We start from the raw sequence: 26001 nt of genomic DNA on the forward strand, positions 1-26001 counted from the left end.
AACAAGGAGTAGGGTTAGGGACCCAATAAAAGATAGTGACTTTTGGGATTTTTTTAAATGGAAACAGGAAACAAACTGGTAAAAAGCCAATGTAGGCAAAGATCCAGTCTCACAGATGATGGAAAAATGAGAGAGAAAAGAAATAGAATTGTAAGAGAGTTTCTTTCTCAGTACTGCTTTGTTATGATATTAATATATAGTAGAAAATCAGAATTAGATTTGCTGTTAATTGCGTATGACAAACCTGGACTGTAAGGTTGGGACATGGAAAGAAGTCAAGACAGCAAAATGCCTAAGTAACTATTCAAAGTAAATCATTTCAGCAAAAACAATGGAGTATGGAAGTGAGACTTCAAAACTGTTCATTCACTAGCAGTTCTTCATGTTTATTAGAACAGAAACTCAAGAATTAAGTCTTAATATCAATTAAGTCATAAATAAAATAATTTTACTAAGAAACATACACTGGCTAAACAGGGAAGTAGTTCATGGTCTCATAATAGCACTTAGTTGAAACTGCCACTTTTTAATGGATTAGAACTCATATCCACTTCTTTTGAAAAGAGATGAGACACACGCTTGCTCATATCCTTAGCTTTAACTTCTTAGTAACAGTTATCAAACCCTAGTATCTAGCATTTCTTCAGCTATAAATCTTTACCAAATGCTTTTTTGTATCTATAGAATAATGAATATACATAGTGATTAACCTTAGTTGTTATGAAATTAATCATAAAATCAACACTTGATTCTAATGTGAAATATTTATACTGCAACTTTTTTGTTCTATGTATCTGAAACTTACTAACAACATGTCTAATAGATCATCCATCTTATTTGTTAAATTCACATTAAATACCTTCTGGATGATAATAAAATAAAAAAATTGCCAAAACAGAATATTTAGGGGTGTTTAGGTTATTGCAACTATTCCAACTAGAATTTTAAAAGTAGTTTTAAGCAACACAAACATCATCGGAATAAGTGCACTATAGTCCTAAAGTGATTAGTTCCAGTTGGTAATTTATTTCAAGCAACAGAATATAAAAATTCTGAGGACTAAATTAAAATTAACATCCTAGCTCAACTGTGATTTAACATCAGGCCAACATTCCATATTGCCATGGAACCCATTCCTAGTTTCCTTCTCCCAGTTCCTACCTGCCTAGGTGTTAAAGGAATGTTAAGTCACTATTTATATATGCTCTTAGAACACAAAGACAAACCTGCTTCTATCAGGTATAATGTAGTCCAAAGTGAAAAAAAATGATTATCTGATATTTAGATTATGCTTCCTATAGCTCCTCCTTATTAACATTCATAAGTGAGAGCTGACTCTGTATCAATGTGACTGATAAACCTTTTAAAGGATTTGGTGGAGAGTTTCTACAGGATTCAGAGGCCCTGTGTTCTAGACTTAGCTCCACCTGAGATACTTCATATGCCAAGTGAAGTAAATTTATCTTCATTCTTAATAAAATATTATCTGTCCATTCCCAACAATCTCCACTCTCCCCTCCCCACCTTGAGTGCCAAAACAATTTAATGCAATATGTTCTATCATGATAACTGGAAACATATAACTTTACCTCTCTTTGCTTTAGTTTCATCGTTAAAAGGAGAATAACATATCAATAAATAATATACATGAAGTGTTTAGATGAATTCCCCATACAACAATGCCTTATAAGTACTAACACTTTTTATTGTTACTTTTATTTTATTGGTTCTAAAATTTTTTTCAAGCTTGCCTGAAAACCTAACATCCCAGATATTACAGAACAAAAATATTCGAGTAATAATACAACAATAATACATAGCACTTATGTGCCAGGGCACTATTCTAAGCACTTTAAATAGATGAACTCATTTAATTTTCACAACAACCTTATTAGGTCGGTAATATTATTTATAGATGGAGACCCTAAAGTAATAACATGTTCAAGTCAGAATTAGTAAATGGTAGAACAGAGATTCTAATCCAAGAAGCAAGCTCTTAACTACTATGCTTTACAGCCCTCTCCTCAATGACTAGCAGTAATCTTTTTTAAAATACAGTGATTTTTATTTTCTTCTTTATGCTTTTCTTTTTCATTTTTTTACTATATACATTACTTTCAGGATCAGTATATTCAAAAGTAAATATGCAAAAAGAATACTTCGAAAAATAGGTGGCAAGTGAATTCTGCCAATGAAAATTTACCATTATCTATTTTAGATTAACATTCTCAGATATACATTGATTCTGTAAAATATTGCATTATTTATGTATACATGGGTAGCCTACCTTTTAAAAGAATTTACTTTTAATTGTTCTCTACATAGTAAAATTTAGCAATAATCATTTTGATGAAGGCCATTATTAAGTAAGGAGCTGCATTTATTTTTATTTTTCTTAAAAACAACCACTTCCAACCCAGTGTTCCATCAGAGAATCATTTCAGAATTAAACTATAAAGGTATATCCCTTTATGTGATCGACACATACCATTTAAGACTGAATTTTTAAAATCAAAAGCTGTCTTGAATGCAGTAGGATATTTGGAAATTGGAAGAATTTGTCAGTGAACATTCTGAAAAGGAGAATTTGTGTGCATACTTGAATTGAATTCATTTAGTATAAAGACCAGGATTTTTATATACAGGTGTTCTTAAAGTAGGGTATATTTTGTATTAATTTAATATGGAGACTAGCAAAAGACAGATAACTGGGGAAAAAACAAACAATAAGACTGGATGTAATGACATCTACCTCTTCCTTATATGACTTCCTCTTCTTACTAAGACTCTTGATTTCATCACTGTTGGATAAAACGATTCTCAATTTCTGAACTTTTAATTGGCCATGATGATGAAATCCTAGAGAGATCATTTTTAAAAAATTGACCTGATATCAGAGTATTCCCAGAATATCTAGGTAGGACGACATCTCAATACAAAAATATCAATACTTGCCAGATTTACAAGAGTCAAAAAGAAAACTCCATCCTTTAAAATCTTATAGTATTTTGGACTATTACTCATGTCAAATCCATCCTTATCGATAGTTGAAAAAGAATTCTTTAATGATATGAATATTGAAGTTGATGTAGTAGCATTCAGATAAAACAGACCTAATACTTAAGAATACCTAAGATCCCTAAGAATGGCTGGCTTAAACTATTTCAGTTAACTTATTAGACTCTACAGTGAAGCACTTCGCTAGTGAGTACATTTAAACTACTGACTAGAATGGGATTTCTACATTATTCAGATATATTTAATTTTTTCATTTCTCAATAAACAGAGGAAGGAATGGTTTTTATGCCTTAAATATAAACCTTACATGTTTGCGTAAGGCCAAATCACATAATCACATCTGCCTGTGAGATCAGGAACTCTGAGTTCTACTTCCAATTCTGCCGTTAATTTCTGCAGGCCAGTATCTGAGTTTCATTTTCCTCACAGAAAATAATACTAACGAGTTTAACAAGCTCGTTTTAAATTATCATACGGTGCTGAGAATCTATGCACATCTACTTCCTTCTCTTATTCTACTTTGACAACATAAATCAGGCACGAAGTTCTTCATTTCAATCAGAACAAATCATAAGAAACAATAAAGGTATTGCATTAAGCACAATGTAGTGAATGAATAAGATATAATTAACCATATCCAGGGCAGCACAGAATAATCTTATTCCTAAAGCACTGTAGGTCAGCTGATAAATAAAAGAAGTGTTGTTTCAATAATAACTAAGTGTGTTTTCCAATAAAAATAGTGGGGCCTGGTTTAGATAGTGCTGTTAGAGCCTCCCCAAAAACAGTCAAGTGATTCTGAGAGGATTGAGGAGAACTTCGCAGTAGGAGTGCTCTTCGTTTGTACCTACCACCTTTATCTTTATCTGTTCTAGTTCATATTTTTGGACTTTCCTATCCAATTCTACATCTCAGCCATTCCTTTTCGTCTTTACATCTCTACTCAAAATTCTGGGGCTCCCTGACTAATCTAAACTAAACTAAGTCTCACACCACCATCAAGCCCTATTCTAAGCCTGCTATCCTCAACATCCTCTTAAAGCCTGAAAGTTTCCTAAATACGTACTTGTATATAAAAATGGCCTCAATAAATATGTATACATAAACTGTATCAACAGCCATCTTACCAAACACCGGTTTACAGTTTGGCTTTATCAGAATATTTGGGGGTATTACCGGAATTATAGATTACTAGGCTCCACACCAGACCTCCTAATCTGAACCTCTAGAGGGTAGAACCTTGGCTTTTTGTGTTTTTTTTTTCCTAAAAAAAACCCCAAATTTCCCATTCAAGATATTAAGGCAGTTTGGGGCACTTTATAGATGGCAATATTGTCTTCTTCCACGATACTCATACTCCCAATCTCCTAACATAAAAGTAATCTAAAAAAATTTTTTTATACTCTTCCCTTGAGAATGCTTTGTCTAAGAAAAATGACAAATTATCTATTTTTAAAAGAACATACAAATAGATAAATGTTATTAGTAAAATAATGTAAAAACTCCATCACATTAGGATTGTTTTCATTCAAATGGAAGCAGAGTTTTGAATTCATGTTTATCACTGTACTGTTTTCTAAGGAATAACAACAAAAAAAAGATGAAAATAAGTCCTAGGGGGAAATATTCCAGTACCTTAACGGTGTGGGAGTAGTTCTTAAATAATTCTGAGATACCTGTTTGTGGAAAGACAACTTATATTTTGTATTTCATTGATTCTGAAATTCATTTTTGTTTTGACATTTAAACATCTCTGAAATCAGGATATACCATACAACCGATAGCATCTGACAACTAATTGGCAGCATTTTTTCTTTTTCAGTAGTAATAAAATAATAGCATGTCCTACGATCAATGGTATCTTAGATTCAATAAAAAACTGTACACAGTAATTCTTCTGCTGTCATCAAGGACAGTTCCTCTAAAAACTCAAGTTAGGAAACAATTTGCTAGTCTCAGTTGAACATACTTTTCTTTAAAAAAACCCTCTAATTACTAATTAAGTTACTACCCCTCTTTCTTCCTCTAAGCTAGTCAGTCTTACAACTAATAAGTGAAAAACAAGACCCAAGAGAAAACATACTCAAGAGTGTCATATATGTAGTATTTTCTGGGCCTCATTTATAAACTAATGAGTTGAACTTCAAGGCTCCTTTCAGCTCTTAAAGTTTAGGATCCTACAATCTTAATTATATAATTATTAATATTGAGCTCGCGACAAAGTTTCTCATTCCGTCTTCTCTTCCTGACCCCACTCTGTAGTTGAAAATTAGCGCGTCATAAGAAGCAGTCAATAGGTTTATTTTGGTTGTCAAATTGTGATATAAAAGGAAGAATAAGGCTTAAAAAAAGCAAAGCAGATCCTTGAGGAATAAGGTATGGAAAATCCATCAGTACTTTTGAGAGTTTGTTCACCTGAGAAGATGACCTTAAACTACTTTTTGTTGTAAACTGTCTGCTTTTTGTTACTAAAATACTGTAACAATAATAACCATCACCTACTACGAATATTTCCCCCAAAATAGGTAGATTATCAATTTGACTTCCAAGACCTATTTTAATGCTTATTTTTCTAACATTTTCACATTGTGTTATTAAACAAAAAAAAGAAAGAAAAGGAAGAAGAATGTTAAGAGTAAGTTAAGAGTAAAATCTGCTTAGTGTGAGCATTTAGAGCCCCTAACAAGTTTCTCAGTGGTCACCATTCATCTTTTATCTCTACTGCTTAACAAAGTGCCTCACTCACAGATTTCTGAAGTGAACTTCTTTTATGAACTATAATATTCAAGTACAGATATTACCTAGTGAATCCTGATATATAATAGGTCAAATCATCATTTTGTTTTGATATAACTAAGCAGAACTCACTAAAACAATAATTTGCTAGCAAAATTAAAAAGCTCACAGTTAATTTGACATTAACACGTGCTTAAAGGAAGTCCTCATAAATGAAAATGGCTAACTGTCTCCTCAAAATCCTAGATAGATAATTTTAAAAGTAAAGTAAGTAGAGGTCAGTCTCGAGGCTGAGTGGTTAACGTCCCGCATGCTCCGCTTCAGCAGCCCAGGTTCACGAGTTTGGATCCAGGGTGCAGACCTACTCCATTCATCAGCCATGCTGTGCAGGCATCCCACAAACACAATAGAGGAAAACTGGCACATATGTTAGCTCAGGGCTAATCTTCCTCAAGCAAAAAATAAAAACAGGAAGATTAGCAAGGGATGTTAGCCTAAGGCAAATCTTTCTCACCAAATAAATAAATAAATAAAGTATACAACAAGTACCTAAATTTTTCTTGGTTCTTAACCTTGCTTTATGGTGGGATGGGAGGGGTGGGAAATAAAGCTAGGCAGATTTCTGAGCAGAAGGCAGATACGGAAGGCGGACTTTTTTATTTTCCTCAACGCCGGATTGAATTTTACAGAGAGTAATTTCATTGCTTTTAAAGGCTAGTCATAGCTTTTGCTGGAAGCAAACGAAAGGATCCCAACCCAAGAAGCCAAACATAAAATGTGTAAGTTTTGGGATTTGTAGCTCTGCTCTAACAATAGAAAATCATAGATAGACCTCAATGTGCATTCCATAAAACTTCACTCACATCCTTATCTGATACTTTACCATTCTGTTAAACTATGTAAAATAAGTTGCTGGCTGCCTGATGATCAGTTATTAAGTATATTAATTATTCATGTAGCTCAAAACTATGTAAGCAAAATAAAAGGGCACCAGAAAGCAAGCAATGATTACTCCAAGCAGTTAATACCCATTTCTGTCTGTTGAAAAACTGCCTGAGTTGCTTAAATAATGCAGAACCTTTCTTCAACAGAATAAACATATTTGGTAATTTTAAAAACCAGTAACAAAGAAAAGAGGCACAGAACCTTTGCAACTTTTAAATTTCCGAGATGTCAAGCAACTTTTTCCACTGGTGTAGTTTTATGAATTCTCAGACACAGACAAATCATTCTAAAACTAAAACATATTTTAAAATAAATATCACTATTTCCTAATAGTCTGTGTCATGGGATCTTATCCTTTGTTAGTACAGAAAGTTGACCATATCTTAATTTTAGTTGATAATAAATTTTACTTGAAGTTGATGAAAAGAAACCAGCAATGACGGGGATATCTAACAGTATGAATACAATAAAACTCTGTCATAAAGCACCCTCTGACAAACGAAAATTTTGGTACAAAGTGATCAGCAATTGCTTTCTGTCTTCTAGCCAGGCCTGCATTCTTGAATGGGAGCACTAAAATTCTTATTTCCTTGGAGGGAAGGAATGAACACAAGGCAAGCTATCTGGAGAAACAGGAAGTTAGAAGGCGGGTTTGTGTTCCCAGTATCCTCCCAGCTCAATCTCCCTGGACTGGGTTGATGAAACAGGTACCATTAATCCTGGAAGATTAACTCCTACAAGATTCCTGGAATAGTTGCTGTTTTCCCTAAAATTCCAATCAACTAAGACCCAGAGTAGTCTATATGGGTATTTAAGCAGAAACAAACTACCACAATCAGGCAGTGTCATACAGGAACATTTTGAGTGACCTGGAAGGAACTCCTACTAGCAGCATGCACCAACCTCCCCAGGTCACTTCATCGACTTCACAATGATGCAACTCTAAATTTTACATGATGGAATTTTTGGACACCACTTATTTTATGGTATGCTTTTATTGTACCATTTCTCCCATTTAAGACTTGACATTTTATTATTAGGCATTTCCATCTTCCCCTTGTTCCTGTGCTCTGGTCTTTTCCTAACGTCCACTTCTCTTCTGAATGGAAAAGGTTTTGGGGTTAGTTGAAAAGAGAGTGGAAAATTTTTTCTTTTTCAAAGAGAGTGATCATTATACAAGACAACCAGTACTCTGTGGAACACATTACAAACCTGGAAAGGAACAAGAAAAGTATAATACTTATATTTACAATAAAAAAAAGTCCATGTGTTCCTATGCTATATACCATATATTTTTTTTTTCAGAGTCACTTATAAAATGAATTCACTGAACTGTACCACAATCTCCCCATCATTAGGTATTTGATCTAGTACTAATTTTTAAACAGTAGCCCAACTTACCCGGACAAGTGCATCATCTATGATATGGTCACGTCTGACTTTGAGTCTCAAATACGGATTCAACTGCTGTCCTTGAACTAAGCTGTAGAGAACAGTGATTCTTCGTTCACTGTACATGCGAATTCTATTGTCATAATATAATCCCAAATTCTTTGTGACAGCATTCAATATAAAGGGACATGTCATAAAAGAGAATTTGTTCTCTGTTTCTACTTTGAAAAACGTATAATCTTTATCCATTTCTAGAACTTCATTCAGTGGTTCATTAATAAACTCTTCAAAAGGGATAAGTGGTTTTCGACAATCCAGAGTTTTAACACCAAGTTCAGTTTCCAGTGGGTCCACTCGAGGACCTTTCTTATTTCTTCTTTCCTCTCCCAATAGCTCCTGAAGTGTCAATTCACTGGACTCAGGGATGGGCTCTTCATCATCTTCTTCATTATGATTTGTGTCCACTTCCCCTCCCACTACATTTGCATAGTAAACCATTTTCAAGCACTTTGAAGCAGCAACAATGGCATCATCATCATTCACTAAATTTCGACTGTTAAATTCATTGCTTATGACCTTGTAAGTAATAAGCTGCTGAAACGTTTCCATCATTCGCCGAATCTGGTCTGCACTGTATTTAGACCACAGTCTAACCAGTTTTCCTTGGGCTGCAAGGGGTAGCTTACTCATTGCTTTGCAAAATAATGGCAAAGCCATTTCCAGATATTCAGGACTGTGGAGATTTCTATTCTCCATTACAATAATGAATAAATTCAGATAATTAGGATCTCGGGAGTATACATTGTGATATGTCAAGTCACATTCCACGTTAGGTGATAAATATACAAGTGCATTGAGAAAGGCAGTTTCTATTTTCTCATTAGAGAGCAATCTGGTATAGACCCTTCTAATGGCCTCAATATCCACAGACACATCATCAGGGCCTAATTTTTGTAAGTTGTTATCTCCTTGTGAGCTATCACTTATCCTTGAGGAAGATGCTTCTGAATCTTCTTCCATAGCAGCAGCAGAACATGCAGCTTTTTCCTTTTCATCTTCATCTTTGTCTTCATCCTTTCCTTGAAGAGATTTCAGTTCTTCCTTGGTGTGCTGTTTGACTTTCCGAAAGCTCTGTACCAATGCCTCAGCACTAGAAAAAACTCTTCCAATAACACGGATCAAAGGAGAATAATCCTCTCTCTCTCTACATAATTCAAGAATTTCATATACTGTCTCTTCTGTTAGATAAGTCACATCTAGAAAATTAGAGAAAAAAAGAATATTTATTTTCATAATATATGTATGTTTACTTTGTTTTAGTAAGTTTTAATGAAAAGTAAAACAGCCATTTTGCACTCAATATCCTTTATGATTTACAACTTTTAAAAAGTATCTAATACTTGATTCAATAAACAAAATATGTTTACCTATTTTTTCCAATGAACTACTATCAGCAACAACCTCATCCATTCTTTCAATAATATATAGCTTTTATTACTGTTTACTCAAACACTTTTCAAAATCATGGAATATATTAACTTGCAGCTTTAACTGTAAATATGAACCAAGATATCATGTGCTGATTCATCACAATACACCTCTTACAATCTCGTGCTAAGAGCAGAAACACGGTTATTCTTCTGAGAAGTTTCTTCCTTATTTCACTACAGTCATGTGTCATTTAATAACAGAGACAAGTTCTGAGAAATGCATTATTAGGCTATTTCATTGTTGTGTGAACATCACAGAGTGTACTTACACAAACCTACATGGTATAGCCTACTATACACCTAGGCTATTCAGTACTGATCTCACGGGACCACTGTCATATATGTGATCCTTTGTCAACTGAAATGTTAGTTATGTGGTGCATGACTGTACTCTGCACTCAAAAGACTGAGAAGGCAGGTTTAAAGATTTTCTTCAGCATCCTGTTTGGAAACAGCTCTTGTCCTACTTTTGAATGCGGTATAATAAAACCAAGTACAGTAAATTTAATGTATATTTATATTATATACAGTAATATATGGTAATATATTGTATACTAGTCGATACAGTAATACACTACATATTAAATTTAAATTACATGGCCATTTGCAGGCAGGAACCAGGTTGGAATAAACCTTACAGAGTGACAGGAAATAGTCATGGAGCAATAAATAGAGTAGGAAGAAGGCAACTTATGAGCAGACAGGTGAAACAGACTACTACGCAGTCACCAAAAATTATTTCCTCTGCTTCCTAGGCAAAGTTGAACCACATCTCCCAGCTTTTTGAGATAAGTGCTACTTTCAGGCAAAGGCTATTCTCCTCCTGCCTAATGGGACGATGCTCCCAGGATGGCTCTGAAAGCTACATGTTGAGCATAACAGTGCCACAACAGCTGCATCTCTGAATGACTGCACGAAGCAGAAGTCTCTGCCAACCTAGAATATCATGGCTGTTAGGTGAGCTAAATTTCCACTGTTTTTTAAGCTGGTGCTCTTTGTGGGGGCTACTTAATATTGTAGTCTAGCTAATCCTCACTAGTATAGAAGCATTTCACCTTTCCTCATCTTACCTTCAGAGTCTTTAAAATACCACTAATGACCATCCCTCTAAGTTATGCTTAATCCTTCCTGGTACTTTTAATATAAATTTTATAAGTAACATAAGCTGAAATACTATCTTTGTTTTTACAGCTTGTAGTATTTAAGTCCAAGGGAGTTTTACTACTTTTTTCTGTTATATCCATTCTTCCACATAAAGAAATAATACCATAAAAGGCAAAATGATAGGAGTTAATGAAAGCCTATACTGAATACCAACTTATTACATATTTTCAGAGGTACTAATGTTAACAAGTTGAAATTCTAATGAAATCACAGAAGAAACAGAGAAGAAAATACTTCAAGAGTTTTTGAGATAAAATTCTCTGGAGCCATGAACCACTGCAGGGTTGAAAGAATTTTTAGCAGTTTGCAGGGACACATCTTACTTCCCTCTCATATCTGTCTCTAAATATAGTAGCTTAGACCTCCATTATCACTTTTTGCCAGTAGATTGTTTTTATATTTGCCATTATTCTTTTTCAGACAAACCTCTGGCTCTCATTCTCTTCACCAACAAAATTTAAATCTATACATACACTCTTGAGAGAAATGAAGACTAAGTTTGGAGGTTATAAAACGCATGAGTATTAAAGGGGAGAGCCAGTGGATGAAATACGTTAGAGAAAGTCCCTGTGTTCTCTCTCTTATACTTGTCTTACTAGAGAAGAAAATACAAGCACACACACACAAAATGAATTTTAACATGCTGTTTTCTAAAACTCCAAATTGCAAATGTTAATTTATTTCATGCAGTTTGACTTTTCATAACATCTGACTTTTTCATAGAAAGCACTGAGTACAGTGATTGAAGTAAAACAATGCAAATCATCCCATCTCAAAGAGTAGTAAATCCCAATGCCTGGGATCATCATACAATTGACAACTTGTAGATTTAACACCTTAAGTCATAAAACTCCCTGGTACTTACCATGAGTTTCAATTTAAAAAAAAAGAAAGAAAAAAACTAACAATTTTTAAATTAAAATTAGCTTAGCTATAATGCACTCACTCTCAAGATTATCATAAAAAAAAAAAAACCACCCTACATTCTCTCATTTGTTATCTGAGATAAGCCTACATCATCACAAAATTTCACCCTACCAAAGCTGAGAAATATACGTAGATAACACTATTTTTTCTTTTATGACTTGCATGAATATCAGATAACTGGGGATAAAATAAATTTTTTAAGTCAAACAATAGCATAAATGATTGTACTTCACATGAAAACAGAAATAAAAATATTCCAATCTTATAGTCAAACTTCATTAATAAAAGAAAAAAGTGAAAATATCCTTTAAACAAAAGATAATCAAATTTCACTTTACAAATCAACTATATTAGCTGTTTTAATAGCTAATATAGGGAAGAATGAACGCTCTGGGCGGAGATAATTCAAAAACTTGAAAGCTCTATGTTATTTGTGTGTGTATGTATGTTTTCTGCCATCCCTAATGACCATCTTATTTGTCTGGCATTTTGGAAAACACTCGAGGATTTGTTGACAGGTAAGACTACTCAATTACTAAAAGGATATGAAACCTCTAATGATGGACCATAGGACCTCATTCTCAACTGAAAGAAAGAGGTCTTGTTCAATGCTGTACAGTACCCCAAGAGAGTCTTAGTTTACATGCATACGTGAACTTAAACTTTCTATTGAGATTACATTGAACTCCAAATAAAGTGTATCTGTATCTGTATCTGAAATGCGATCTTCTGAAACTACTGTCTTTCCTCCAACTCTCTAACATACCTGGGCAGACGCTGTAGGCTGGCTAACTCCAAATCTAGTCACTCCCTTTTCCCTGACATTTCATTATAAGAGAAACTATAAAAACCACACACTAGTATTCCAATTCTCTCTTGTACCTGGGGGATGGCATGTGACACAAGTCTGCCCATGACCTAAGTGGAAGTCTACTGGTGGACTTCTGAGGGTTTGTTTTCCTGATAAATGAGGGCAAACAGACTAACTCATATTTTGAGTAGTAAAAAAAAAAATCACAGTTTTTATTAGTTGATATATAAAATAAGCTAAATAATATCACCTTCAAACTTTCCAATTCCTATACATGTCTCTACAAATTATAAAACAGTCCTTCAAACTTTAAAAAAATAGTGTTCACTGGGGCCAGTTCGGTGGCATAGCAGTTAAGTTCATGTACTTCGCTTCGACAGCCCGGGGTCCATTGGTTCGGATCCTGGGTGCAGACCTGAGCACCGCTTATCAAGCCAAGCTGCAGCGGGCATACCACATATAAAAGAGAGGAAGATGGGCACAGATGTTAGCCCAGGGCCAATCTTCCTCAGCAAAAAGAGGAGGATTGGCAGCGGATGTTAGCTCAGGGCTAATCTCCCTCAAAAAAGAACCAAAAACAGTGTTTACTATTATTTCAAGACCATTTTTCTAAGGTACTGCTATACAGGCCAGTAAAAACAGTATCGAATTGTGAAAGAAATAAAAATGGAACACCTCAAATAAAGAGTTTTTGTCATTTTGAGTAAATTATTCAGCTATTTTACAGAAAAGAGAACAAATGATATATATCTATTAACTTTGTGGAATTATATTGGTCAAACAATATAATACTGACAAAAGGCTTAATCTATCCCTTTCATCAAGAGAGTGACAGACTTGTCATCAAATACTTAAGCAGAGGATAATTTTAGAGTCATGTAGATAATCCTATCTTCATTGTGACAAATGGACCTTTACACACGTACTGTACAACATACAAAATTTCTTAGTACAATTCCTATCTCTACTTTATTTGCTTCACAGTAAAACACAATATAATATGCAAGTGATCATTGAATGAATAGCCTCCAAAAGTTGAACCACAAAATACCAAATTTCATCACACCACAAATCTGATCTTTGAACCCTACTACCAGACTGTCAGCACCTACAGAGTTTCTTTCATGGGACTTAATTCTTTAAGAACTAATCCTCAGGTTGTCTATTAAGGATATATAGTTATCTTCTGTTAACATCAGAATCACTTCCTAAAAAGTGTGAAACTGCTAACTGGAAGCTTATTTCCCATTATGTTAATTGGAAAAAATGATAATACTTTCTTACAAGACATGGCAAAACTCCTATTTAATTCCCTAAAATCTAACCAAAACATAGTAAATAACTATTATAAATAGCTATCCTGTTAGGATGTAAAACACTTGGTTTCCTAAACATCAAATCATGAAGTTGGTAACAAAGAGTTGCTCTGCATGCAGTAATGTGGCCTTAGAGACACATTATAGATACACACACCCTTTGGTGACATGTCATGCTCTTCAGAACATCTTCAAATGATTCAGACATTCTACTAATTTTAAATAAAATAGACCAATAATTTTTCCAGTGTTTTAAAATGTTGAACTGAGTTTTTCACACATAAATTAAAAAACATAACTCGAGATATAAATACTCATAAAGTTTTATTCATCAATAAAAAGAGGTGTTCTACTGAGAAAACATTAAATGAAGAGACATTTATGTATGATATATAACTGTGTATTTTGTGATATGTGTGTTCCTGAAAATATTCTTAATCTAAAAACTTTTACACATGAAAAAACTCTTAGGCAAAAATAGTCTGAGGCAGACTATTCAATATCCATGGAACTTTGTAACTAGAACTAACAAATATAATTAACAATCAAAATAAAAGTACTAGTGCAGTTAATACATTTACATTTATAGATATATATATATTTTTTTTTTTTTTGAGGAAGATTAGCCCTGAGCTAACATCTATTGCCAATCCTCCTCTTTTTGCTGAGGAAGACTGGCCCTGAGCTAACAACCGTGCCCATCTTCCTCTACTTTATATGTGGGATGCCTGCCACAGCATGGCTTGACAAGCAGGGTGTAGGTCCACACCCAGGATCCAAACCTGTGAACCCTGGGCTGCCGAAACAGAATGTACGAACTTAACCGCTGCACCACTAGGCTGGCCCTACATTTATAATTTTTAGTACAAAAACACTACAGTAAACACACAATGTTGCAGGAAAAAAAGAGGGAAAGTGGGGGCTACTAACATATTGAAAAAGTATAAGGAACTGCAAAATTACATAAACTTGAGCAGAAACAGTACACAAGAACTGGCAATAACCACTCAATAAGCACCTCTAAGACAAAGCACATAGCCAAAAAGAGGATGGGTACACCTCTTCTGGACTATAATGGATGGATGGCTGCATTCAACTGCCAGCACGTTCTACATTTAATAACTGTTGCTCTATGGTGTACACTTGCTGGGGAAATGTATATAATGAAGTTAGTGCAGCTTCTGCATTATACATATAGACAACATTCACCTACTTATCCACATTGTGTGAGCCTATTCATGTAACAGAACTATATATTTTGAAGCAATAAAGTTGTATAAAGTTATGTAAAGAACTTTATTGTGGAAATAGAGTAGAAGTTATACCACGATTCAATTTCACTAATTTAAACTTGATTCAAATAGTGTTAATGAAAACTTTGAAGTATTCTCTAACTTATACATGTCCTAAACAAAAAGCTTCCTCTTTTAACATAATTACCTCTAGGAGGACTGAGCCATGCCAGTCATTCACAAATTCGATTACCTCGTTACTGATACTGATTACCTTCAATGAGGGAAAGAAAGCTTGGAGTTGAGCATTTAAAAAAAGTTTTAACAGTTTTGAGATACAGGATCATTTAGAAAACTAAGGCTTGGGAGAAGACTGCCATTGGTAGGTGGTGATTCTTGGCAGCAGGAGTATGCCAAATGCCTGGGAGAAGATGAGCAGGATATAGAAAAGACATATTAGAAGGAAAAATTAAATTATTTTTCAGGTAACTATTACAAAATTTTGCCTTGCCTTCAGAAATAGGAAAAGACCAATGCTCCCTCTTTCTGCTTCTTTCACCGGACAGTGCTGGGGTTCCACAACCCCAGCCTGGGTTGCCAGATATTTAATCCAGCTATTCTATAATTTAAATAAACTCTGAAGCCTAGTTTAGGAGATTAACTACTACAATACATTTTCCCTGGTGGAAAATGTTTAAAAGTTCCAATCAATCCATTAACAAAAGAACTTTTGGGTATAATCTGCTTCTAATTAGAGACTATTAGAACAGTAAAACTCAATTATTAGTTCTGTCATTTACCAAAATAAAAAGAAAACAGTTCCACTATACTATCATGTCCAGATATCAAGCAATTAGACAATACAAACAAACAAAAAACCCTCACACATTATTTAAATCTCCAATCTGGTTTTCAGTCAAAAATTCTCAATTAAGAATAGAACATCTTACCTTTAAAATCATCTCTTGCTCCGTGTCCTTCCTTCTTGTTCATTTTTATGTCAGAGCAGGAGTTGTTAGGAGCGCCTTTCGAGTTTTCAAGGTAAGCTGAGCTTGCTCCTTTCTTGGAGGGATGAGGATCACAGAGTTTTGCATTAATCTTATAAAGCTCGAGGGCTTTAATAGCCGCTGCATTGTTATCCATACGAAGAAAACTTGGACAGGAAGCACAAAACTCATTCGTGCAGGCCTCATTTCCACAGCCCTCAGTTAACTGGTGGTAGTAGCGTTCTATTAGATGCTTTGCAGCTGCTCGCTTCCTGTATCAAACATTCAAACAATAAGCACAGTGATTAGTACAGCTCTCAGGTACAAAGCTCAACAGATCATCAGCAAGGCTAAAGTTAGTCAAGCACTGAATAAACTTGCATATTAAGATGAGGAATAGAAAATGGAGATCCACTATTTACACAAAACTTTTAACTACTGAAATATCTGATAAATATTTCCTAAGATACTATGATAAAGAATACTGCTTATCAGAATCATTGTTTCAATACAACATAATTTCCTTTGTTTTAAAAAAAGGGGAAAAAAGCCTGTTTAATGGTATATGTGCTTAAATTGCTTAGCACAACAGCTGAGAAATCACAAGGTATATGGCTAAGAGTTTTAGTATTTTATCACTTTAAAAATTAACATTAAGAAAATGAGAATCTGGGGCTGGCCTGGTGACGTAGTGGTTAAGTTCTCATACTCCATTTCCGTGGCCCAGGGTTCTTGGGTTTGGATCCCAGGTGCAGACCTACTCACTGCTCATCAAGTCATGCTGTGGCGGTGTCCCACATACAACATAGAGGAAGACCGGCACAGATGTTAGCTTAGGGACAATCTTCCTCAAGCAAAAAAAGAGACAGATTGGCAACAGATGTTAGCTTATGAGTAATCTTCCTAGTCAAAAATAAAAAAAATTTAAAAAGAAAATGAGAATCTATTTAAAGTATCAATCCAGCTTTCCTTTATATAATCACCATTTTGTTTCAACAGTTTGTAAACGCTTGATTTATAGTTAATCCAGAACTTCTATCTGGAACAAAAAAGGTTTCTTTCCAATTAGCTATCATATGGGGGATTTAAAAATAACTGTATAAATGAAATATCCAAAGCTTGTGTTATACTGCAAGAAAGTGGCTCAAAGCACACAATCTTGAACCCAAAACATGTCATTAAAGTTCCTCATTAACCCCATACCATAGAAACATGGAATATTTTAAGTTTCCTTAGGGCAAAACCTTACACTCCTCTTACTTTGTGAACTTAAAGTACGTAGATTAATGTTCCATTATGGTTCTTCCAGCAGAACTATCAAGAATACTGAGGAAGCGATGATTTCATCATGCAAGAAGCTAAACTACACTATCTCCATGGTTTATTTAACTCTAAAATCTAGGCTTTCACTATCTGATATGAGATTATCACAAGGTAAGTAGAGTAGTCTACTGGATCCAAAGAAATCTAATTCATAGCTACTCCTTTAGGTCTCAAATTTACCTGCACTGGAATGAAAACTACAAATAATCAAAACTATATTAAAAAATTACCTAATTTAATTCTCAAAATGTTCCTACAATTATCTCACTAACATGAAGGACTAAAGAGCAAATGGTATTAGAGTTTACATCTTGTTAATGACAAGAAACTCAACAACTAACAAGAAGGCAAATAAGTAGTAGAAAAGGGACATACTATTAAGTTCAATTTTATCTCAAAAGTAGAATTTTGTCTCTAAACTATCAAGTAAGTAACAAAGAGTAATAATTCAAACACATTCAATTCATTCTAGTGCTTCTGTTTTTCAAATGTTGCATGCAAATGTACCACTCATTGCATGCAAATAGAGATAAAAGAAAAAAACCACAAAACACATTTAAAAATTGCATGAACAAGACTTTTAGAGATGTTTTATCATATGTACCTATAAACAACCTCACTTTGGAAAACTAACTATTATTATTCCAGATATATCACTATGCAAAATATTAAAGTGATAACATGTAAAGAAAGAGAAATATAGAATCTAGAAGATTTATACAATATGTTGCTACTTTTCAGTAAAGAATGGGAGATTGATACCATCCTCTCTAAAATTGCAGTAGCTTTCTCTAGTGAAAATGTAAACAGGTATGTATTTCTTTTTTGGAGGAAAATTATGAACGTGTATCAGAAGTCCTAAAAATGAATCAGGGAATAAACCACACATCAGAGATCCCACTTGTGGGAAATAATTGGACAATTTTGCAAAAATGTGGTGTTTCCATGAAATCTGGAAAAAATCAACATGCCCAACAATAGGGGATTACTTAAATGATCCAATAACCATTATTCACACAATGGAATAAAGAAAAATTACCAAGATCTGAATTTGGCAAAAACAGTCTCCCTCATACATCACTAATTGACAACAGTCAGTTACAAAGTAGTAAATGTAGGATGAAGCTATTTTTACTTCAAAGTATTAATAGTCATTTTCTCTGAATGATGTGACTGAATGGGTTTTTAAAATTCTTCTTTTAGCTTCTAATTTATTTTATATAATAAACATGTTACTTGTATATTAAAAATTAATAAATATGAATGAGGAAAACGTTAGCAGTTTTAAAATTTCACATACATAATTTGAATGGCCTTAAGGTTTACTAACTGTCCCTATGACTTTTTGAAGATTAATTACAAAATACCAAAACATTCTAGGTATTTTCCTTAATAAGAATGTCAGGTTTTGTCCTAAAAAAACCCAAAAACTCTCAGTCATATACATAATGCTTCTGTATGTAATGCATAAAGGAGAGTGAACAGTAAAAACAGGACAAGACTGAGAAATCAGAAGACCTGCATTAAGTGACAGCTCCTTCTGCCTCTAAGTAGCTGTATGATCCTGAACAAGTAATTCTCCGGGCCTCAGTTTTTCCCACCTTTAAGATTCCTTTCAGTTCTAAATTTCAGGTTATTGTATGTAATAGGAAAGTGAGTAAGGAACCAGCTTTTGTTGAAAGTCTGATAACATAGTAGACACACTGCTAGGCACTTTGACATAGATTATCTCATTTGAATCCCATGACTTTGAGGATTATCTTTAGTCCACAGCCAAAAGAGGAGACAGAATTGAAAGAGTCAAATCACACACCTAAGATCACACAAAGGAAAGTGCAAAACCAGGACAAGAACAGGAGCGCGGGGTCTTCTGGCTCCAGAGTCTAAGTAGTTTCCACTATATTGTCTTACAGAAGGTAATTCATTTCAAAATAATTCTTAACAATAGTAGTAGCAAAAACTTTTATGGAAAAAAATCCCATAAATAATGTGTAATTGAAATAAATTAGAAAGCTTCTGAAAAATCATAATTTGAATCTCATATTTATGCATGATATCTTGTTATCACTCAAGTACACTAAGTTTCTTGAGGAACAGGTACCACTATGTTCTATAGAGTTAACATATGTGTAATTGTTGAGGACCCAGGTGCTAGGCACTTTACAGATGTTCCCACTTTAGAAGGCAGTAAAACCTAGCAGTTAAGAGCTCACACTCTGAGGTCAGATTGCCCAAATTCACATGCTGGCTCTCCCACTTATTAACTATGTCGCAGAGCCAGAATTAGTTAACCTTGCTGTGTCTCAGTTTCTTCCTCTTTAAAGTGATGATATACATGAGACTTATCATGGCTGTGAGAGAATTAACTGAGTTAATATATATAAAGTCCTTAGAACACTGTCTGGCACATAGTAAGCACCATGTAAGTGCTAGCTGCTATTATTACTGTTACAATCGTTATTGCCATCCTCACAAGTCTGTGAATTAGTTTAATAACTCTCATTCTACAGATGCTCAGTGCAGTTACATAATAAATCATATATCCAATAAGAGATTTCAACCCAGGCCTGACTCTAAAACTTGGACTTTTAATATCACTAAGGAGAGATTTACTATCTCTAAGGGGAGAGTAGGCCCCTCTATCTGATATGCTTCTCTATCCCAACACTTAGAAATAGGAGCTATACTGATGAGATAGGACTGAAAGAAGACCATGCCAGAACCTTAATGGAATCAATAATATTAAGCATTTTTCTTCTTTCCTCACTCCAATGACACCTTGAATTATCTGTGTACAATTCTGGATCCCCTCTAACTTAGTAGATAAAGGGCTTCCAAGTTCAGAAGGTACTTACTAATAATGACATTTGTAACTTGTACAAGGCTAATCCCTATACAGTAGGAGTTGCCAGATCTTCCCTACCACCCATTTTTTATAGCTCACAAGCTAAGAATGATTTTTACAATTTTAAATCATTGAAAAAGTCAGAAAAATAATATCTTACGACATTTAAAAATTATAGAAAATTCAAATTTCAGTGTCCATAAAGTTGTCTTTATTAAAACACAGCCAAGCTCATTCATTTATATATTGGCTATGGCTGTTTTAGCACTACAACAGCAGAGTTGAGCAGTTTTAACACAGACTGTATGGCCTCCAAAGCCTCAAATAAATATCTGACCCTTTACAGAAAAATTTCCCAACTCTTAATTTAAAATCTGTGCTCTCTGCTCTCCAGTGGCATTTCCATCTAATTGCATGGACTCCTCACTCTTTCTTTCCCCTCAGCAAATCAATGCAGTAAAATGTATACTTGTCCCCAAGCATGATTAAATGAAAGAAGAAAAGGAGTGAGGGGGAGAGAAGGGAGGAAGAGGAGAGAAGATGAAAAGAAGATTAAAAAGGAAAGAAATGAAGACAGATCTTAGCTTGAACTGGGTCCCTTTAGTGACATCTTATCTGCCATTCAAAATCAAAACTACCAGAAAAGGAGCTATGGCTTACTTTCTACAATTTCCTCACATCTCACTGACTTTTCTTACTATTCAAAAAACAAAGTACTTTGTAACATATATCGATGTTCTATAAAAGTATGCTTTTCTTATCAAGTCAGTAATGAAGGTCAAGTGAGACCTTCTAGTGAGAGAGCTCTCAAAGTTAAAGTAGATGCCTGAAAATATTTACACATTTAAAACAGACAATACTAAAGTTACAGGATACAAAATCAACATACAAAAATCAGTTGAGTTTCTATACACTAACAACAAAGTAGCAGAAAGAGAAATTAAGTATACAATCTCATTTGCTATTGCAACAAAAACAATAAATTACCTAGGAATAAGAAAAATCACAGAGGTAAAAAGACCCTGTACACTGAAAACTATAAAATATTGTTGAAAGAAACTGAAGAAGACACAAAGAAACAGACAGATATCTGAGTTCTTGATTTGGAAGAATTAACATAGGCCATACTTCCTAAAGCAATCTACAGATTCAATGCAATCCCTATCAAAGTTCTAACAACATTTTTCACATAAACAGAACAAAGAATCCTAAAATTTATATGGAACAACAAAAGACTCCAGATAGCCAAAGAAATCCTGAGAAAAAAAGAACAAAGCTGGTGGGGCCGGCCTGGTGGCACAGCAGTAAGTTTGCATGCTCTGCTTCGGCGGCCTGGGGTTCCCTAGTTCGGATCCTGGGTGCGGACATGGCACTGCTTGTCAAGCCATTCTGTGGCAGGCGTCCCACATATAAAGTAGAGGAACACAGACATGGTTGTTAGCTCAGGGCCAGTCTTTCTTCCTCAGCAAACAGAGGAGGACTGGAGGCAGATGTTAGCTCAGTGCTAATCTTCCTCAAAAAAAAAAAAAAAAAGAAAGAACAAAGCTGGAGGTATCATACTCCCTGATTTCAAAATATACTACAAAGCTACAGTAAACAAAACAGGATGGTACTGGCACAGAAAGAGACACACAGATCAATGGAAGAGAATCGAGAGCCCAGAAATAAACCCACACATCTATGGACAGTTAATTTTCGACAAGGGACCCAAGAACATACAATGGAGAAAGGAAAGTCTCTTCAATAAATGGTGTTGGGAAAACTGGACAGTCACATGCAAAAGAATGAAAGTAAACCATTATCTCAAACCATACACAAAAATTAACTTAAAATGGATTAAAGACTTGAATGTAAGACTTGGAACCATTAAACTTCTAGAAGAAAACATAGGCAGTACGTTCTTCGACAACGGCGTTAGAAGCATATTTTCAAGGACCATGTCTGACCAGGCAAGGGAAACAATAGAGAAAATAAACAAATGGGACTACATCAAACTAAAAAACTCTGCACAGCAAAGGAAACCATCAACAAAACAAAGACAACCTAACAATTAGGAGAAGATATTTACAAACCATCTATCTGATAAGGGGTTAATATCCAAAATATACAAAGAACTCATATATCTCAGCAACAAAAAAACTAACAACCCAATTAAAAATAGTCAAAAGATATGAACAGACATTTCTCCAAAGAAGATATACAGATAGCCAACAAGCACATGAAAAGATGTTCAATGTCATTATCTATCAGGGAAACGCGAAGCAAAACTACAAGGAGATATCACCTCACTCCCATCAGAATGGCTGTAATTAACAAGACGGGAAACAAGTGTTGGACAGGATGTGGAGAGAAGGGGACCCTCATATACTGCTGGTGGGAGTGCAAACCAGTGCAGCCACTACGGAGATTCCTCAAAAAATTAAGAATATATCTACCATATGATCCAGTGATTCCACTGCTGGGTATTTATCCAAAGAACATGACAACACAAATGCATGAAGATACACACACCCCTATGTCCATCGCAGCATTATTCACAACAACCAAGACTTGGAAGCAACCTAGGTGCCCATCAAGGGACGAATGGATAAAGAAGATATGGTATCTATACATAATGGAATACTACTCAGCCATAAGAAATGAAATCTGGCCATTTGTGACAACATGGATGGACCCTGAGGGTACTATGCTAAGTGAAATAAGTCAGAGGGAGAAAGTCAAATACTGTATCATCTCACTTATAAGTAGAAGATAAAAAGAATGACAACCAAACACAAAGAAACAGAGATTAGAGTGGTGGTTACCAGAGGGGAAGGGAAAAGAGAGTGAGGGGCACATGTGTGTGGTGATAGACTATAATTAGTCTTTGGGTGGTGAACATGATGTAGTCTACACAGAAATCAAAATATAACAATGTACACCTGAAATTTATATAATGTTATAAACCAATTACAGCAATAAAAAAATAAAAATAAAATTAAAATAAAACAGACAGTACTTTCATTTACTGATTTTATTTCTATGACTGAATTAGTGAGACAGTCCTACCAATAAATGTTCTATGGAATAAATCATAGGTAGAGGGTCAGAGTTATTCCAGAAAACTTGACAGAAATGTTTTTGAAATGGTCTCACCTTAGGGGTAAATGTAGTGATGTCAGCAACTAACTTTAAAATGCATTAACAAAAAAAAAAAACCATGGACTCATGATAAAACAACGTAAATTTTTTTATTTTTAAGATTGGCACCTGAGCTAACAACTGTTGCCAATCTTTCTTCTTCTTCTTCTTCTTCTCCTCCTCCTCTTCCTCCCCAAACCCCTAGTATGTAGTTGTATATTCTAGTTGTAGGTCATCAGGTTGTGCTATGTGGAATGTCACCACAGCACGGCTTGATGAGCAGTGCCACGTCGGCAGCCAGGATCCGAACCAGTGAAACCCTGGGCCGCCAAATCAGAGCACTCTCAGCCATAAGGCCGGCCCCAAAAATGTGCATATTAATGGTAGAATCTAGATAATAGGCATATGGCGTCAACTGTAAAAATCTTTCAACACTGCTGCATGATTTGAAGTTTTCAAAGTAAAACACCAAGGAAAACTAACATCAGTGTCATTAATGGCACTAGTATCACATTTGCTGCCTTGACTTTTTAGAACAGTCCAGTACTTAACAAAAAACAAAACAAAACAAGCAAAAAAGCCCTATAATAATAACAATAATAATAATAATAATAAAAGTAAGAGCTATAAGCTCCCCATAACTATGCGCAGCACCTTAATTTACCCATCAAGGAGATAAATATTAGGAAAGTATGTTTAATGTTACTATACCAATAGCAAATCATTGGGGTTAGAACCTTCAATGAAATGGTTGCCAACAATATAGGAGATGGAAGTTGAAAATGATCTTAAATTGAACTTAATAATTGAACTTAAAAGGCCACTGGAAAATGAACACAAGAATGAAGATGAATCCATAAAAACAGCAACTGTCAGAAAGTGAAGATGTGTTAGTGAACAGTGAGGAAACAAGACTAAAATCAGAATTAAAAACAACCCTGACAGGACATGAAAGAAACAGTAACTGTGACATGCGGCATAAAATCTAATGGTGGATAAAGTACAGAACAAAAGGAGATAAAAAGGCAAACACCAAAAATATGTGAATGTAAGCAGAGTGACTTTAACTGAAAATGAAGTCAAATGAAGATGTGAAGAAGTGAGAGGCCAGAGATAAAACTGAAAGGGCCCAAGGCTTGTATAATCAGTATATAAAGCTAATAACCACTGATTACCAGTTTCTCAAAGTAAGTGGAGTACCTCTTCGTTCATTCTAGGATGTTTCCTTTGCAAATACTTCACCCCCTCCCAAAGTTATATTTAATGAAAATGGAATAACGAACAATAGTATCATAAAAGTAGTAAGCCTTATAGAAATAGATTTGACAAAAGATATCTGTAACACAGCTTTGTTCAGGTTTACAGTTGGGTCTGCTACAATAAAACTGAGTGAATTATTAGATTATTCCAAGACTGCCATCCACAATTGTGAACTTAATAATTGTGGCTCATTAAAACCAACAAGCCATTAACTATAGAATAAGATACAGTTTTCATGAAAAGTAAATATAAATTGATGTTTTTTACTGTTAGAAATATGTTTAACATAACAATAACTCCTAAGTATTGTTTTATTGATCTTTATAATCTCAATGCCCAGAATGCTTATTATAAATACAAAGTAAAATTGTACAATATTTATATAAAAGTATTCACCTTTACAAAAAAGTGTGCACATTTTACAATGAAGTTATAATAGACAAAAACCAAAATATATCCATCCACCTTCCTCCAATTAAGATCCAAAAAGGAAAGGAACACAAAATACATACTGGCATTAGTGTAGTGCACCTACCAACTCTCTGCAATAAACGTGAAATATGGTCTTTGATATTTTCTTCTAATTCAAAGATAATCAAGACAGAAAATTTATCCCTTGACTAATTATACACAAGTGTCGACTGACCAGGCAATATGTTGTAAATTCTGTGATAAAGATCTGGTTGGCTGATAATTTTGCATTCTAGATATCTGTATCACTCTTATAAAATTGTCTTTTTTAGGGGGTTAGGGAGCTGAGAAAACCTTGGAGTTATACTTAATAGCTTTTATATATACTGTTGAGAAACACCTAGAGTTCTCTCAGTGTTAGGGTGAGAAAATACTTAAGACTGAGCTTTGAATTTATACTAAAGATTATTTGATATACATCAAAGTTAGTTTTGGATAGGTGATACATGAACCTGCAGGCATAGTCTTTCTAGCAACTGAACTGCAGAAATACTAAATTTATCTGAACAAACATAAAAAGCTAACCAGGAGTGACATTAGCACGATGGAGAAAAAAGAAGCCCCAGAACTCATTTTCCCACGGAAACACTGACTTACATATTGTCCAAAAATGCTTTATGAGACCTCCAGAAACAAGTTGGAAAGTTGCAGTACCCCAGGTGAGCTCAAAGCCAAAAACAGCCAGAAACGTGAGAAAAGTGGTTTCACTGCAATTGCTTCAACCCCTCCCCTAGGTGGCACAGTTCACAATCATGATGAAAAGCCCAACTCACAGCCTCACCTTTGGGAACAAAGAGAAGAGTAGAATTATATCCAACATTCTAGTTTTTGGGGGGAGCTGCCCAAAAGACTAGTTTCTGTCTTGGCCTGACTCAAGAGGACTGATGGAACCAGCACACATTGGATGCCTGGAGCCCACAGAAAACACAAGACAGTTCCCTGGCTTGTTGCAGCATGAGAGAACC

The 26001-nt window shown here is 34.6% G+C and overlaps 1 protein-coding gene and 1 long non-coding RNA gene across 13 annotated transcripts in view; one reads left to right on the forward strand and one right to left on the reverse strand.

Moving 5' to 3' along the window:
* LOC103540210 (uncharacterized) overlaps window positions 1-10448 on the forward strand; it is a 203200-nt gene extending 192752 nt beyond the window's left edge. The window contains exon 8 of the long non-coding RNA XR_011525944.1: window positions 10337-10448. This is a non-coding gene — a long non-coding RNA (uncharacterized lncRNA). The remainder of the gene's footprint in view (window positions 1-10336) is intronic.
* UBE3A (ubiquitin protein ligase E3A) overlaps window positions 1-26001 on the reverse strand; it is a 95354-nt gene that overhangs the window by 23613 nt on the left and 45740 nt on the right. For 8 of the 12 annotated variants that reach the window (XM_070571985.1, XM_070572042.1, XM_070572015.1 and 5 more), the window contains 2 exons: window positions 15982-16289; window positions 8101-9347 (listed from right to left, as the gene is read on the reverse strand). In XM_070571985.1, coding sequence (XP_070428086.1) covers window positions 8101-9347; window positions 15982-16289 — 1555 coding nt within the window. The remainder of the gene's footprint in view (window positions 1-8100; window positions 9348-15981; window positions 16290-26001) is intronic. The other 4 variants (XM_070572054.1, XM_070572082.1, XM_070572065.1 and 1 more) reach the window with 1 other exon arrangement.

This window comes from Equus przewalskii, chromosome 1 (genome assembly GCF_037783145.1).
Source record: "Equus przewalskii isolate Varuska chromosome 1, EquPr2, whole genome shotgun sequence".
In the NCBI taxonomy this organism is placed as follows: domain Eukaryota; kingdom Metazoa; phylum Chordata; class Mammalia; order Perissodactyla; family Equidae; genus Equus; species Equus przewalskii.